General features: G+C 44.2%; 4 protein-coding genes across 14 annotated transcripts in view; 2 read left to right on the top strand and 2 right to left on the bottom strand.

The window, feature by feature from the left end:
* The window catches only part of LOC113211202 (protein SON), a 37,412-nt gene extending 31,743 nt beyond the window's left edge, over positions 1–5,669 (top strand). Inside the window, exons 1-14 of one of the 3 annotated variants that reach the window (XM_052264692.1) lie at positions 130–181; positions 379–579; positions 666–726; positions 815–1,261; positions 1,354–1,541; positions 1,625–1,767; positions 1,850–1,955; positions 2,042–2,157; positions 2,234–2,317; positions 2,405–2,515; positions 4,412–4,559; positions 4,655–4,747; positions 4,828–4,943; positions 5,031–5,669. In XM_052264692.1, the coding sequence (XP_052120652.1) occupies positions 145–181; positions 379–579; positions 666–726; positions 815–1,261; positions 1,354–1,541; positions 1,625–1,767; positions 1,850–1,955; positions 2,042–2,157; positions 2,234–2,317; positions 2,405–2,515; positions 4,412–4,559; positions 4,655–4,747; positions 4,828–4,943; positions 5,031–5,144 (1,965 nt within the window). In that variant the 5' untranslated portion in view covers positions 130–144 and the 3' untranslated portion in view covers positions 5,145–5,669. Of the gene's footprint in view, positions 1–129; positions 182–378; positions 580–665; positions 727–814; positions 1,262–1,353; positions 1,542–1,624; positions 1,768–1,849; positions 1,956–2,041; positions 2,158–2,233; positions 2,318–2,404; positions 2,516–3,789; positions 3,868–4,411; positions 4,560–4,654; positions 4,748–4,827; positions 4,944–5,030 lie in introns of those variants that run through there. The other 2 variants (XM_026429508.2, XM_026429509.2) reach the window with 2 other exon arrangements.
* LOC113211221 (uncharacterized) overlaps positions 1–15,377 on the bottom strand; it is a 62,837-nt gene that overhangs the window by 21,562 nt on the left and 25,898 nt on the right. For 2 of the 9 annotated variants that reach the window (XM_052264708.1, XM_052264709.1), the window contains 3 exons: positions 13,982–14,069; positions 13,708–13,884; positions 13,021–13,613 (listed from right to left, as the gene is read on the bottom strand). In XM_052264708.1, the coding sequence (XP_052120668.1) occupies positions 13,418–13,613; positions 13,708–13,884; positions 13,982–14,069 (461 nt within the window). In that variant the 3' untranslated portion in view covers positions 13,021–13,417. Of the gene's footprint in view, positions 1–13,020; positions 13,614–13,707; positions 13,885–13,981; positions 14,070–15,377 lie in introns of those variants that run through there. The other 7 variants (XR_008010860.1, XR_008010854.1, XR_008010856.1 and 4 more) reach the window with 7 other exon arrangements.
* LOC113211206 (ras-related protein Rab-39B) lies at positions 5,739–8,769 on the bottom strand. Its single transcript, XM_026429511.2, has 3 exons — positions 8,319–8,769; positions 7,908–8,017; positions 5,739–7,824 (listed from the first exon to the last, which is right to left on the bottom strand). The coding sequence occupies exons 1-3, from the start codon at positions 8,424–8,426 to the stop codon at positions 7,392–7,394; spliced, it is 651 nt and encodes a 216-aa protein (XP_026285296.1). The 5' UTR covers positions 8,427–8,769; the 3' UTR covers positions 5,739–7,391.
* On the top strand, positions 8,838–12,523 carry LOC113211205 (Bardet-Biedl syndrome 5 protein homolog). Its single transcript, XM_026429510.2, has 7 exons — positions 8,838–9,222; positions 10,373–10,521; positions 10,648–10,697; positions 10,793–10,920; positions 11,398–11,635; positions 11,831–12,022; positions 12,132–12,523. The coding sequence occupies exons 1-7, from the start codon at positions 9,068–9,070 to the stop codon at positions 12,363–12,365; spliced, it is 1,146 nt and encodes a 381-aa protein (XP_026285295.1). The 5' UTR covers positions 8,838–9,067; the 3' UTR covers positions 12,366–12,523.

Raw genomic sequence — 15,377 nt, 5'->3', positions numbered from 1 at the left:
TGTTATTATTAGTGTCCATTCATTTAGGGGAAAGAAGTTTGTATTTTGATTCCCTCTATTTAATGGAACATTAATCAGTGTGAAGTGTATGTTATGGTTCTGTTACCATAGCGACCACATGAGTAGAGGAATAGCAATGTCTCTATGGCTCCTCACTCTTGTTTTGACAAAACTGTGCATGGTGAATGCTATTCTCCTACTAATTTAGTCCCTTAGTTTTATGGGTTTCAATAGCCTATATATTCAAAATTACTTCTCTCATTTTTTATAGCTTTCTATTTTTGTGTGTAACTGCTATCTAACCTGGAATTCCCTGTTGCTCTAGATAGTTTCTGATTTGATTTTTGTTTCAAATATTTGTTTTACATCATGTTACAGACAAAGCCAAACCACCCATGGGGAAAATTGTCATCAAAGATTTAAAGTTTAGCTCTGTATTTGAAGCAACTGTGAAAGAGGTTGAAGAACATGCGAAAGCTAAAGCAGAAAAGTATGAGGAGGGAGAACTCTCAGACACTTCATCCCAGAAAACCAGTGAACACTCCGATGACCATCCTAGTGCTCCTAGTCTTGGATCAGGTTTGTATTATTTCTTTGTTTTCTGTCTCGCCCACGGATCTTTCTTACTTTAGTCTGCCTCAACATATAAGCGTCATGTATTACAGAAGGGGGAGAAGCAGCAGAACCCAACAGTAGGTCAGATGATATTTCCAAGAAATCTAAAAGGTAAACTTACATTTAGCGTATTGGTTGAGGTATTGGCTCATTTCAACCTATGATACCTTCAATACCCAATCCAACCTCTTGTTTTTAGGTCACGCAGTACAGAAAAAAGCTCAAGTCATCACAAAAAATCAAAACACAAGAGCAGGAGTAGAAGTAAAAGCCGAAGCCGGAGCAGAGACCGGGATCACAAGAGTAGAGACAAAGAACGTCACTGTCGACATAAAGACCGTGACAAAGACAGAGATAAAGATAAGCTTAAAGAGAAAGAAAAAAGCAAAGAGAAGGACCGTCACAAGGAAAGAGACAGGGTAGGAGAAAGAGACAAGGATAGGATTAAGGAAAGAGAAAGAGATAGAGGAAGAGATCGGGACAAGGATAGGAAGGAAAAGGATCATAAAGACCGAAGAAGAGGTCATAGTCGTAGTCGAAGCAGATCTCCACGTAGCAGCAGAAATCGTAGCTCTTCTCGGAGCCGGAGGAGACACAGTCGTGATAGACGCCGCAGCCGATCAAGGTCAAGGGATCGTAAACGAACGTAAGTTAAGTTTTCAACTGCATTAAATAGTTCTGCCGTATGAAATGCTTTCATTGTTCACTTCACTTAGCTGTAATTTATTTTTCTGACAGTTCTGGAGGTGACCACATAGACAAGAAGAAACTATTAGAAATTGCAAGGCGGAATGCTATGAACATGTTGCAGGCAGGAATATTGCCTGGCAATATATTAGGGAAAACCTCTGCTCCAACACCATCAGCAGCTGCTTCAACAGACAAACCTGAGAAAACTACTGCCAAAACTGTTGATGAACTCACTGGTATGTATCACTTCTTATTTTGTTAATGGTCATCTTATTTAAGTTTCTGAACATAAACTATTTTGTATAATTTTATTTGACAGAGTACTGTAAAGAGTTGTCAAAGAGAGAGAATATGGGAGAGTTATCTAGCCTAAGTGGATCAGAAGAAAGTGATTCAGAGAAACCCTTTCATCATCCTTTCCAAGTGAAGGATAGACCGTCATTTATATCTTTAAACATCAAGGTACTAGATATGATAATTGTGTTCTTGCTCCCCAAATCACTTAAAATTGTTTTCTAAAGTAATTTCCCTTTTATTTTTGAAGAATGCTGTGCAATTACCTCTGAAGACTTTGCAAGAAAGAACCATGGAATCCTCCCAACTTCGGATTCAATTTCCTGTTTCCAGTGGTATGCAGCACAACAAAATTGGTAAGACTGAATGCCATAAACTAAACACACTGAAGAATCATTTATTTAAATATAATATTCAATTTCTTGCTACTAAACAATTATAGAAAATGAGTGGGTCCCAGTCACACCTCCAAAAAAGGTTGACGAGAAAAAATCCGGATTGAAGGCCATCGAAGCACCAAAACCAACTGAGAAAAGCTCTCAACCCGCATCTACCGAGGTAAATTTTAATTCAAGTGAAATGTTTGACGCACCCCATTTTTATGATATCTTTATCATCCACACTTTATTTGTAGGTAATTGATATTGGAACTCTCGTATCTCAAAGGCTGGCTGCAATGCGGAAAAAACACGACAGTGAACAAACCCAATATATTGATGTGAGTATTTATAGCCTTATTCCCCAGACCTTTTCTCCAAACAAAGTAGAGTTATTTGGCAATTTTATGGCATGTTCCTCTCTTCAGCACATGTATGGCTGGAACAACGTATTACCGGGGCAGTTTGGAGGGGACACTGGAATTCGACCATTGACACCTCAGCAACTCGCATCTGGTGCTCAGGCATGGGCGCGCAAGGTAAGTTTTCTTTGCATGCTAATAGGATGTTAACCAGCATGTTTCTCTCAAGATAGCAGCTCTGTTTGTGGCACCTTCACTGTGTCAGGATGCATATGGCCACTTAACTAATTAAATTAACAGCAGTATCACAAAGGGTAGATTGCAGGCAAAAGACCATGTGATAAACTATAATTAGGGCATACTCTCAAGCGCACAGCTATTTTAAAGTAACTTACAGGCTTAAGTGTGTAGGTGTGTATGTATGTGTGTGTATGTGTTTAGTTGTATGTTGGAACATGTGGTATAGTGTTCCTTACACAATTTATTTACACTCATATTTACTCCTTGTCCGACTTGGCTTAGTACGCCTTGGAGTCCAAGTCCTCTTTCATGTTCGTGAATCATGAGTCAAAAGAGTTCTTTGAGCCCGAAACATTACAATATCAGGGTTATATCAGAATTTGTGTTGAACCATTAGGGTCCATTTGCTCAATTCTGGTGCACCGGCGAGGCTTTTCTTTCCAGTAGCTTTTGTTGGGCTCCTAAACACCGTGGTCGAAGGGATATCATCCGAAAACTAGAGTGGCCTTCTCTCCAAGTCGAGTAGAACGTGAGCATTGTCTCGAAGAAGGAGCCCAATGCAGGTCGGAAGGACGGGTGGAGACTCTACATCGGCACCCTTACACGCATCGGAACTCACCCTACTGACGAGTTACACGATGCTTCAACAGTATTGTCTCGAAAGCATTTGCTCGCCGATTCGCCAGAATTGAGCGAATGGACCCTAAATGAAGCTTAAAATCACATATGTGAATTCTCAGGCCCACCTATACTTAGTTTTACCATATAATTACTCTTGTGATGCACACATTGCCTCACAATGCCTATTCTGGGCCAAATAAGTCTTCAACTTGAACTGTGGTTCAGTGCCTGTTCAAGACTTCTTAGAGATCCTCAGAGTATTTCTTTGAGGCTCTCTAGGACCAGCCTGTCACAAATTTTCAGGTGCAAACTATGGTTTGGGAGCAGCCTCAGACCACTTCCAGTCTGGAGGTGGATTCTGTGGCTGTTCAGGATGCCCAGCACAATGGCATCTTTCCTATCATTTTATATCTAGCTCTGGTACTCCATGCTTGCCCAGACATATGCCACTCAGATAAAATTTTTAAACAAACTGTACACCAACTATCAAGTTTTGTGCTTTGTGGCATTCTTAGAAATATTTTTGGAGGGCATTAGGAGTGTCAGTTGCTGCTGTGCTGGGCCGTCCACCACCTGAGAGTTTGTTTCAGGCTTTTAGAAACACAGTTGGAGCCCACAGCAGATGCCTTCTGTAATACTAAGGTGGTCGCTGCACTGCAGGCGCTGTGGTGAGTAGATTTGACATCCGCATTAGTCCCTCAAGAACTAAGGCTGTCTGATTTTCACAGAAATTATGTCTCCCTTCGAAAGGACTGTAATGTGTCCTAAATGTTACTGGAGGGTTGAGAAATTAGATGTGAAGCTCCAGGTAATAAGTGTCTTGCTCCCTGGTCGTACTACAAAATTTTCATTTTACTCAACCATTGGATGTTGGTTTTGTAAATATGCCTGTGCTTTCCCACAGAAGTTCTATACCTTATCACACAATGTATACCTAGTTTAAGTAAGGAGCCTGTGTTTTGAACCGTGGTTTTGGTGGTGTTAAATTGATAAGTTTCTATCGGACTTTTATAGTAGGTATTTTCATCATAACTTTATTACTTCATGAATTTTCTCAGATTGCATTTAACTTCCTAAATGAAGTAGAAAATGTTAATTCGATTTTAATGCAGTCTATCAGAAAATGCTAGGGCAACTAGAAATGATTTTCCCTGTGTAAGGTTGAGTGAAAAGCAGCGAAACAGTGTAACCAACAGTTTTGACTACTTGCAGGACCAATTGCAAACAGCCACTCCTGTCCGCAGTGGTATGGGAATGACCCTGCTACAAAAGATGGGATGGAAGCCGGGTGAAGGATTGGGCAAGAATAAAGAAGGGTGTCAGGAGCCCCTTCAGTTAGAAGTGAAAATGGATCGAAAAGGCCAGTTAAAGTTGTTATTTTTCAATAACTCTTAAAATTCTTCCTCACATCTCTATCCTTGAATTTTAACACCATGTCCATTTCCTAATTTACAGGTTTAGTGGCAGCAGAAGAAATCCGAGCTAGACGTCCTCCACCTACTGTTAGCCAACCAAGGCAAGCTAAAGCAAACCCTGTTACCTTAGAAGGTGCGTCTCATCTAGCAACTCTTAAAACAGCTGTGAGAGCTATATAAAACCATTAACATGTGAATTCTGTTTTCTTCCAGGTAAACATCCTGTCTCGTTACTAACCGAGTACTGCTCTAAGCGTCACTTTGGAGCCCCTCATTTTGAACTGTGCCTTGAAAGTGGACCAGATCACAAAAAAGACTTTCTCTTTAAGGTAATTTTTACTTCTTTTTCAGTTGTAGGTAGGTAGGTAGGTAAATAGTATACAATACAGCAATGCCTTTTACTACTTGTTTTCTAGGTACGAGTTAACGGTCTGGAGTACACACCCAGCTCAGCTAGTCCCAACAAGAAGCAGGCCAAGGCAGAAGCTGCCACCATCTGCTTAAAATCTTTAGGTGTCCTTATAAGCTAATCAGTTCAAACTTGCTTGGTGGCAAGTTCAACTAATGCCATGTGATTGTGTGATAATATGTTGCATATTGAAATATATCAATAGCCAATGATATCAGAGCCTGGATTCAAGTTTATGTAACATTTAATGCCATCTTTTTGTGGGGGCATTCATTTGCAATAAGTTTGTTGGATCCTTTCTTGTTACTTTTGACTGTATGCCTTAGTGTGTTTTCAACATTAATTTTTAGTAGAATGACATAATTTTTTGTTTTGACTTGAATAGTCACATGTTAATTGAATTTGTTATGTTCTCATCGCAAGCCCATTTGTGTTCAATTGAGTCCAATTTTAGACTTATGAAATGCATGTGATCAAATTATTCCCTGAGGCTTATGAAGTATGTTTAAGCTGTTGTCAGCTTGTCAATTTTATCTCCGGTTTGTCTGTGATAATATTTTTTTTTTTTTTTGCCATCAATGTTTTGTATCCAAACAAATAAATTTGACACCAGGCTTTGATTAACCTTGGTGGAAATTTCAAATTACTTTTCTTTACTTGTTTGTTGCCAGCTTTTTGTAAATCTTAGCCCAAAGAATACTGTGTGACTGGTATCTCAAGTTTGAAATGATCTTTAATGTCAACTTTGAAAATATACACATTATTTACAAATTTCCGCAACTGATCACAGGAGCTTTTTTCTACAAAAGGAGATACTGGGGTAGAGCATATTATGTACGTAGGTGCTTGCTCTCAACATTAAAACAGGTAACTTTGATAAACATGTATTAGGGTAATAATTTACATTGATTCATCTTAACAGTTCAAGTTCAAACAAGATAAAATAAGCACCTCTACAACCTAAAGATATACTTTAATTATCACATGTTCGATCATTCAACTCAAATTATTTCTAACACAGTGGGATTAAAACTTAGTAAGAAAAAAAGCTCCCAAAGCAGTTTCACGTGTCATATAATGAAAGAACGCTCATGACAAGTAAGGAAAAACCAAGTTTACTAGAAAAAACAAAGTTCCTCCAAAGATGACTACAAACCACTGCCTCTTAAATTCTGCAACTAAGACTTCCAAACATGTTATGGGATTAGAGGTATGGGTTGGAGTGTAGAGCAAGTGCGCATAAGCACTATGATATATAATGAAGGTGGGTTTTATAAGTAAACTGAACAATGACTAGTTAGTAAAATAGTTATGTAAGGTACTTACAGCCAGTTTGGAAATTGGAGTTGGGAGCAACTGGTACCTCAAAAACATGTTTGCACTATCAATAGGTGGATTTAGATTAACCAAAGATATATATGTATACCTAGAGACAAGTTTGATGAGCAACTTTGAAAACCAGAAATAACTAAACTGTACAAATAATAAAAAACCACTGCCAAATAGAATCACAATAGTGAAAACTACTTATGCTCCAGAGCCACTTAGGGAAGTCAGCAAAAGTACAAGAATTTGGCACGCATCAAAAAAATATGTAAGGGATTAACCAGAAATAAAAAATAAATTAAGACTACACTCTCTGCTAGACAGAGTTTTTTTTTCTGAATAATAACTCTGGCACCAAAATGTTTAGAGAGAAACTTCTCTGTTATTTCAGAAGCCATCAAATAAAGCAAGATTTATTTTGGGGAAATCAACAAACAAAAAAGTTACTGTACTTTGAAATGCAGAATTGAGGACAAACATATTGCTCCCTCTGTACCTAAAAAAGGCAATCCTAACTTATGAAACGCATGTTGGTAAAAGATGCATTCTTATTGCAAGAAATTCTACTTAAGACAGATTTTTGGGGGTTGGAAAAAATTCCCACAGTAGAAATTAGTCATTGAAAATAAAATAAAAAAATAACAACACCAGAAAACTGCAGGGATATCTTGTACATATTAATAACTAATCTGAACTTTTCTCCAGTGTTAACACATGTCACTTCTTTGGTATTATTGAAGTTAAAATAAAAGAAAAGACAATAGATAGAGTGTAAGAAATATGCTGGGGGAAAAAAATCAATCTGACCGCACAAAAAATGTTTCTAAAAGAATCTCATATACCTGGGTCCAGCCCAAGGTAAAGGCTTTAAATTTTAAATTTGCAAATTATGAAAACCTATCAGTAATATTTTAACTGGTTCAAAGAGTAATGTGTTTGTTTAAATTTGTTCTTACTTTGTTTTCACAAATTCTGTCATAAATATTATTGGGTATATTAATGTGGATCTTTGTAAAAGTATAAAAACAAGATAGAAGAAAACTCAACAGCATGAGGTTTGAGCAGGTTCGGCTTCCTCTAAACTAATACCAGGACGAGAAAACCCCGTCTTGATTCCATCCCAACCATCTTCAACAGAGTACTCTCCTGACATTATCCGATCATAGACTTCTTGTGTGACTGTACGGAATGCCATTTCAACTCCAGAACCCGTGCGGGCAGAAGTTTCAATGTGTGGAATACTGTGGGTTTGAGCAAAACTAGCAGCTTCCTCTTCTGATATCTCTCGAGCTCTTGGGTTACTTAGAACTAAGTCCAGCTTGCATCCTACCAGAGCAAAAACTGGCCGATGAGGTTCAATATGTCTTTTGGCTTCATTCATCCAGCGTGGGATATGTTCAAAACTTTTCCGATTTGTGATGTCATAAACAAGGAGAGCACCAACTGAATTGCGATAGTAAGATTTGGTAATCGACCTACAGGAATTAATGTAATTATTCACATTATTCAACGAAAGATATAAGTAAAACATCTCATTGCATCATGGAGTGCAACTCACCTGAACTTTTCTTGTCCAGCTGTGTCCCACAACTGCAGTTTGATTCTTCTGCCATCATTTACATCTATCAGTCTCGCAAAAAAGTCAACACCAACTGTAGGATCTGAAAGCTACAAGTAAAGAATTAGAAATCATAGATTTCAGCAGTTGAATTGAAGAGTTGTTCAAGTATATCATTGAGAAACAATGCAACATGTGGAACAGACCCTAACTGCATGGTAGCAAAACACAAACATGCACAATTCAGATGAAATTTAGTAAATGCAAAGGAAATCTTCAAGTTTAGATACAATAGTCATGAGTCAGCTGATGACAACAACAGTTAACACACGCTTCAGCCAAATAAAAGCTTGTAACACAAAACAAAGTTCAACAAGTAAGATTTTTAATTAGCTATGCAAATTGACTCACCTCAGCAAATTTTCCATCTGTGAAATATTTTAACAAAGAACTTTTCCCTACTGTACTGTCTCCTATTAAAATCAGACGAAACTGGTAATCGAAAATAGGATCAACCATTTTACACAATGATGCACGTCAGACGTCAATTAATCAAACAGGAACCACAACATAAACAACAGTTGCGTTGTCAATATGTGCAATGTAGAACCTGAAGGACTGTAGCAGAAAACTAGACGCAAATTGAAAACAAGCCAAATTTTGTTGAACTTCAGGGAAACGTTTCTGAGTCACAGAATATTTCCCCAAACTTCGAAAAACTGAAAACATTCGAAGGTAAACCACAAATTAGACGAAAATTTGAATGTCATTAGGAATTTTTGAAAGATACTAATATTTCAAATAAAAGGAGCAACCCAACTTCATATTGGTAAGTTCACATAGAAGAACTTTTCACAGTTTTCATTCTTTGGTTGGCAAAGTGACGACCGTGATGAGAAACTACCAAGTACGCTGCCCCCACGGCACTCAGGCGACAGTGACGTAGGGACGCACTCGCGCTCTTCCCCGCGTCATACGAAGAATAGTCGTGGAAGAGACAGCCGACTTGACAGTTTCTTTATTTCATTTGTTCAAGTCCCGATTGAGACTCAAACCTTAGCCGAGCCGAGGTGACGACGCGGTATGCAGCGCCGTACCGTTCACAATCGTTGACTCCATCGTGGAGGGGGAGTTGGTGGTGGTGCCACTCTGAGTACTACATGGCCATCATCTCAGCCGTCGCGTCCTCCACCCACCGCACCACGACCAGCACCAGCGCGGTATCAACTCGCTCGCCACAGGAAGACAAATTCGGTCCGAGGATGGGCGACTCCATCTGGGAGGACAAGGAAGTGAGATTTGACGTGCCGCTCAGGTTGGTGTTTGAGTTTGGGACTTTCGGCCATCGTATCCATGGCAACGAGTCAACACGCAACGCGCCTATCATGCCTCGTGATGGTTCTCGAAGCCACAATTTGTTTTCCCTCAATTTGACGTCATTCTGACGGTCGAAAATTCAACAAATTAACGGATCCAATATGATGTAAAAACGTTCATGATTTGACGAACATGAAGACAACAACAGCGCAACATAGCAGAGCGTGCAATCAGGCGCGGATTAAATGTCCAACTGGGGGGGGGGGGGGGGGGGGGTGATACAGTATCGGTTGCCTACATTCAGGGTTTTTGTGGCGCAAATTGCCTTCCTTTCAGGCGGCTCTCTAGAGACCACACGGGGGGCGGGGGGAGGGTGATCGCCCCCTCCCCGCCCCTTAATCCGCGCCTGCATGCAATTCCTTGAAAATTGCCGATCTAGATTGGCTACGTCTACAGATTTCCCCTCCAAATAAAGAGCTACCTTCTGAACAAATATCCGAGTTTTTTTACGTCCAGCCGCATCAGGTGCAGGCGGTACAGAACGACAGAAAAGGGCTTTTAAAAGTACTGTGTAAATTCCCACTACCTTCCTCCCTTTATTCCTCGCGATTTCTCCCCGACCATCGACCATACTCCAGTCACCCCGATTACAAATACAATCGTATGGGGTCCAATGCTGACCCTGAACCTTTCCTGCCCCCCTCCCCGCTCCCCCATCCAGGTCCAGGACCAGGACGCGTATTTGTACGGCCCCTGCTCGAACAGCTCTGTCACTCGAACATCTGTCGGGCGCTAGGGCGGGCCGGCCGCTCCTCACAAGTGCTAGGCGGGCTGGCCTACCCAGCACGTTGCAGGCGCTCCGCGTGGGGGCCACCGTTCACACAACAGGTCGGTGGAACCCCCGACCGGCACAGGTCTTGCCGTCCAACGGGGTCTAGCATGGCATCGACGCCCGTATTTGATCGGGCAGGCGACGCACAAGTATACATCCGTCCATCTAATCATCCCTTCACCCACGTTCACCTCAATAACCACAAATACCTGTATACGGTTCATTCGGACCAGAAAACCCTAATGTAACCTACAGTGAAAATTTTGACCCAACAAACCATTTCAAAACTGAACAAGTCTTTTCCTTCGTTGTTCAGCCAGCTGAAGCTTCGCGCCGGGGAGAAGCTGATCGACAGGTTGGACGCCGTGGAGGATACCAAGGGCAACGACGGGGTGCGCGGCCGATTGGTGGTCACCAACTTGCGCGTCATGTGGCACTCGCTGACCTCCGCGCGGATCAACCTCTGTAAGCGCCGACTCTGCCTGGTCCATCATACGTGCACCCCCGGCGTGATTTTGAGTGATCTTGACTTTAATTCAAGGAATTCCACGAGCTCGCGTCTTTCATTGTAAACTCCATCTTTGTCCGCAGCCATCGGATTCAACTGCGTGCTGAACGTGACGACGAGGAACGTCAACTCGGTAACGCCCCTGTGACACGAAGCCGCGGGTGACCGCGGGATGACCGCCTGGTGACTCGTGGCTTTGCTCACCGGACGCCTGCTCCACTTTACCAGAAACAACGCGGAATGACGGAGGCGCTGTACCTGCTCACCAAGTGGAACTCGTCGAGGTTCGAGTTTATCTTCACCAACCTGGTACTGGGCAACCGCCGGCATTGCACCTCTGTTATGGGCGTACACAAGTGAGTGGGGCAAGGGGTGAGGCGTGGACTCGGATGAGAGACAGGACGAAGCCTGACTGGGCTGTTCGGTTGACTAGCGACTTTGTGCACCTCCTTGTATTTTGTTTGCACGGCATCGCTCGCATTAAGTTGCGCCTGTCAGACATGATCGTGGATACCACTGGGTGGTCTTCACTTATGGTGCACTTGAAGTTGAAGCAAAATGAGCCCCTCCGTATTCTTTACCCGCACCCTAGACGGGCGAAAGGCAAACCTGCACAAGTACAGTCTGTAAAGGCAATACACCACAGCGTTGCAGGTTTGCCTACCCGATCTGCCCGTAAGGCGCCAGAGCCCCTTGGGTATACCCACAAGGGGCATCGAGTGCATTGAGTCCACCAGGCGGCCGCCGTTGCCCTTGCTGCCTGCTGGCCTCCTCGTCCTGGCCCTGGCTGAGGGTTCGCAGCTTTAACCCCCCACCCATCCCCGCTGTCCCAGGGCGTACGGGTCGTCGCGGCTGTACCGCGAGCTGCGGCTGCGCGGCGCGCTGCTGCAGGACGGGCGCCTGCGCGTGCTCCCGCTGGAGCAGGTGTACCGCACGGTGCACGGCGTGTGGAACCTCTCCAGCGAGCAGGGCAACCTCGGCACCTTCATCATCACCAACGTCAGGCTCGTCTGGTTCGCCGAGATGAACGAGAGCTTCAACATCTCGCTGCCTTACCTGCAGATGGGGAGCGTGAGTACCGTACTCCCGGCCGCCAGCAGCTCCAGCCGGCTTACTCTAGAGTCTAGCTTACACGTGGCTCACCCCCTTACTCACCCTGGGTCACCCTCTAACTCACCCTGGCTCACCCTCTTACTCACTCTGGCTCACCCTCTAACTCAGCCTGGCTCACCCTCTTACTCACCCTGGCTCACCCGCGGCCGACAGGTACGCGTGCGCGAGAGCCGCTTCGGGCGCGCGTTGGTGGTGGAGAGCGGCGAGCGCGCGGGCGGCTACGTGCTGGGCTTCAGGATCGACCCCCCGGAGCAGCTGCTGGCCGTGCACAAGGAGCTGGTGGCCCTGCAGCAGGTGTACGGCTCTTGCCCCATCTTCGGCGTCGAGTACTCCTGGGGCGAGCAGGTGATCATCCGGTGTCAGGGTGTCGCGAGGGATGGCTCGGCCGCTGTCCCACCGCGGCGGCGGCGGCCTCGGTCTCCTATCATGGCTTACAGAGTGTGGTTCCTTGCAGGCATCCTCGTCGGTGGAGCCCGCACCCGTCAGCGAGGACCCAGAGGAGATCGGCGAGCTCAACAACGACATGTCCAACGCTTTCGTGGCGTACTTCGCGGACGGGCGGGCCGGGTCGGACCGGGAGCCCGTGTACAGCGCGGAGCTCGGGCTGGCTGTGGAACGGCTCAAGGAGGGATTCAGCCTGCAGGGCCTCTGGGAGGTCATACCCGCGGCGGCGGGGCCCTCGTACTGAGTAAAGTGTTGGTATTTCGTAAGAGGTCGGGTGTTTACCGTGCGAACGGTAGCGTCGGATGATATTGAACGTAGGAAGGCAGCGGATGTGCCGACCCCCGGCAGAGTAATGAGGGGGAGAATCGGGGGAGAACTTAGAATAAAACAAGTGAAAAAGTAGATCATTTCGCAATCGTGATTCCCTTCCTCAGACCCTCGGACAGTTTGCATGAAATGCCATTTTCCACTATTGCAATTGGGAAAGCGGAATTCTGGTGCAACCATCACACGGTTACTAACCGGTAGAATAAAACCCAGACATTTTCTAATTATATTTGATTTACGAATTCTGTGGTTTTCAAGAAACATACCGCATTTCATTTGAAATATTTTAAAAATAGCTGTTGTGACACACTTGCGCATCTGGTGTGGCTCCCAGTAAGCAATATCTGCTCAATGGGCTTAATGTGATGAGGTGGGTTGGTAGAACTCCTCCTCGTGGAACTTCACAAAAGATTCAAAACCTCTCGCAGGGGCGCGTCGTGTCATGTCTGCGGAGCACAGTTATGCTATGATGTAGGCGTGTACTCGCGCCGCCCCTCTTTTCAAAGAGGCTCTTTGTGGCTCTGTGCTTATACTGTTCGTGAGGGGGGGAAGCGTGAAATAAAACAACATGATTGTTTTATCCATCAATTATTATTGGTTCGACCTGGCAATTCGAGTGAAGCTCTTTTCAAAGTGGCAAAATGCTACTGACTTTAATACAACTCAAACCCATCAGGAAATTTTACGCTATGCAATGTCTTCAAATTATAACGAAGATTTTTTTTTTGTTGTTGTAAAATACAGGTAATTTATGAAATTTATCATTTTGTTTGTGGCCTTTAGAAGGCGTTCTGCCTTTTTAAGACAGACAGACAAACAGACAGACCGACAGGGACAGACAGACAGACAGACAGACAGACAGACAGACAGACAGACAGACAGATAGACAGACCGACAGACCGACAGACCGACAGACAGACACAGTGCGAATATTCATGCCCGTTATCCAGTTTAATGAGTTCAGAGGGTTCAGTAACGCTGAGAGTAACGCCCATAATGGGAAGCGCTAGAGTAGCGATCGTGGAAATTAAGGGTGTTGCTTGATGTCTCCATAGCACGGCGCTCCACAGGCTCCAAGGTAATGAGGTGGGTGGGGTAGAACTCCGCCTCTTGGAACTTGACGAAGGATTCAACTCGCTTCCTGGCGGGCCGTGTCGTGTCGAACCTGTGGGCACGCGAAAGCACGTGAGGAGTGAGTTGCAAAAGCATGGAAGTCGGCTATGAGCGCTGTTATTTTATTTTAGGTGTCCCTTTCTTACCTCATAGAGACCGGTAGCTTGGTCCTGGAAGGTCTGAAAATCTCGCTGTGATATCGTTGGAGCACCTCACATTGTTCCCACTGCGGGAGCAATCGTGGGATGTGCTCTCTGGGTGTGTTCTGCGGTGGTGCGTACATGTCTCCGACGAGGACGTCGAAAACGAACACGAACTTGTAGCTGTGGAATAAAGCGGAGGAAAGAGTTACTAACCAGCACCCGCCAGACTGAATGTGGGCAAAAGTAGAGCAGCAACCGAGGCGACCACGAGACTTACCCCATGTCATCAGGTTCGGAAAATTTCAAAGCGTATGGAGCACTCTGCGTAAAGTAGAATCCATCGCCGCAGTAAAACTGGCTATTTCCTGGAACATTGTAAGACAAGGGTACATTAAAATACACTGATATATAAAGTGTGCAACTGACACACACTTTAAAGTGTTTAACACCGTGTGGCATACTTCTATGTGTGCAACACGAGTTTTGAATAGTTGGAAGTGTTCAACAGGTGTGTTGCACACTTTTAAATGTTCAACCTGACCGTCGAGCACTATAGCTCAACGCTCAAGTTGTAGTCTCTTGGACAAACCATTTGCACTCCATAAACGAGACGATGTCTCTACGGAAATATCCCAGTATCCCAGTGTAAAATTTTTCCGACGACATGGTTTTGACATCGTTTTCCACACGATCTCCTCCAATCTCGCCTCAAACTTTGAGAAATCTTCTCTCAAATGAGGAAAAATCACACATTTTTCGAGTAGACTCGAAATCTGAGGATTTTTCCTCAAGGGAGTTCCTCTAGGGAGTTCCTCAAAGTTTTCCCTTTTCCCTCAAAAACTGAGAAATTGTTTTTACCGTGCACAGCCCGGCTAGACGGAAGAATTTTACCGGTTGAAGCTCACCCCTCTAACACTGGTAAAACAAAGGTAGGATATCCTACCTTGAAAAGGCGTTAAAGCTCCAAAGGCATTGCAATTTATGTTTTTTCGAAATATTTCTTCCCCATGGAACAAAATTGGATTCTGAAACCTATTTTCGTAATCTACGCAAAATTCCGCGTCAAACGAGCCTACATATGATGGGGTTCTGTTCAAAAATGGCATAAATTGATTTCATTTTTTGTACTTTTTGACTTGCTTTTCATTTGCTGACCGCTTATCTGAACCCTATCACATGTAGGCTCGTTTGACGCGGAATTTTGCGAGGTATGCGATAATGAATCTCAAAATGTGATTGGTTTGCTCATATAGAAAATATTTTGAAGAAACTGAAAATAAACTCTTTAGCACCCCTAAAAAAGTTTAACGCCCCTGGAAAGGTAGGACATCACACCTTTGTTTTTCCAGTGAAGGTGCCCGTTTACCGCTTGCATAATGAGACGTGCTTACGCTGTACCGCATGCAGGCGTGCGGGCGGGCTTGCCTACCGTTTCTCACAAAGGCGCCTTACGGCCCCGTGTGAGTATGCAACGCAGCATGCGGTACAGTATAAGCAAAATAAAGGAAGGGGCCTGTGGACCACCCTGTATAGTGCTATACGCGGTTTAACACATAGCGGAGGAGGGGAGGGGGGTGATACCCGCACGGCTATGGTAATAAAAACAGAGGCGCCGACACCGGGGGGGGGCAGCGGGGCAATGCCCCCCCTAACTTTTGGCCAGGGGGGGGCAG

The sequence above is a fragment of the Frankliniella occidentalis genome, unplaced genomic scaffold (genome assembly GCF_000697945.3).
Source record: "Frankliniella occidentalis isolate FOCC.00 unplaced genomic scaffold, Focc_3.1 Scaffold21, whole genome shotgun sequence".
Classification (NCBI taxonomy): Eukaryota; Metazoa; Arthropoda; class Insecta; order Thysanoptera; family Thripidae; genus Frankliniella; species Frankliniella occidentalis.
Note: the sequence above shows the minus strand (reverse complement) of the source record. Positions and strands in the feature narration are given on the sequence as shown.

Bases quoted from the DNA above. Each gene is read 5' to 3' on its own strand.
- LOC113211206 (XM_026429511.2), bottom strand. From the start codon at position 8,426: ATGGTTGATCCTATTTTCGATTACCAGTTTCGTCTGATTTTAATAGGA. The intron at 8,018-8,318 runs GTGAGTCAATTT...CTTTACTTGTAG, and splicing joins CAGATGGAAAATTTGCTGAG to CTTTCAGATCCTACAGTTGG. The intron at 7,825-7,907 runs GTGAGTTGCACT...TAATTCCTGTAG, and splicing joins GCTGGACAAGAAAAGTTCAG to GTCGATTACCAAATCTTACT.
- LOC113211205 (XM_026429510.2), top strand. From the start codon at position 9,068: ATGGCCATCATCTCAGCCGTCGCGTCCTCCACCCACCGCACCACGACC. The intron at 10,921-11,397 runs GTGAGTGGGGCA...CCGCTGTCCCAG, and splicing joins TCTGTTATGGGCGTACACAA to GGCGTACGGGTCGTCGCGGC. The intron at 12,023-12,131 runs GTGATCATCCGG...GGTTCCTTGCAG, and splicing joins AGTACTCCTGGGGCGAGCAG to GCATCCTCGTCGGTGGAGCC.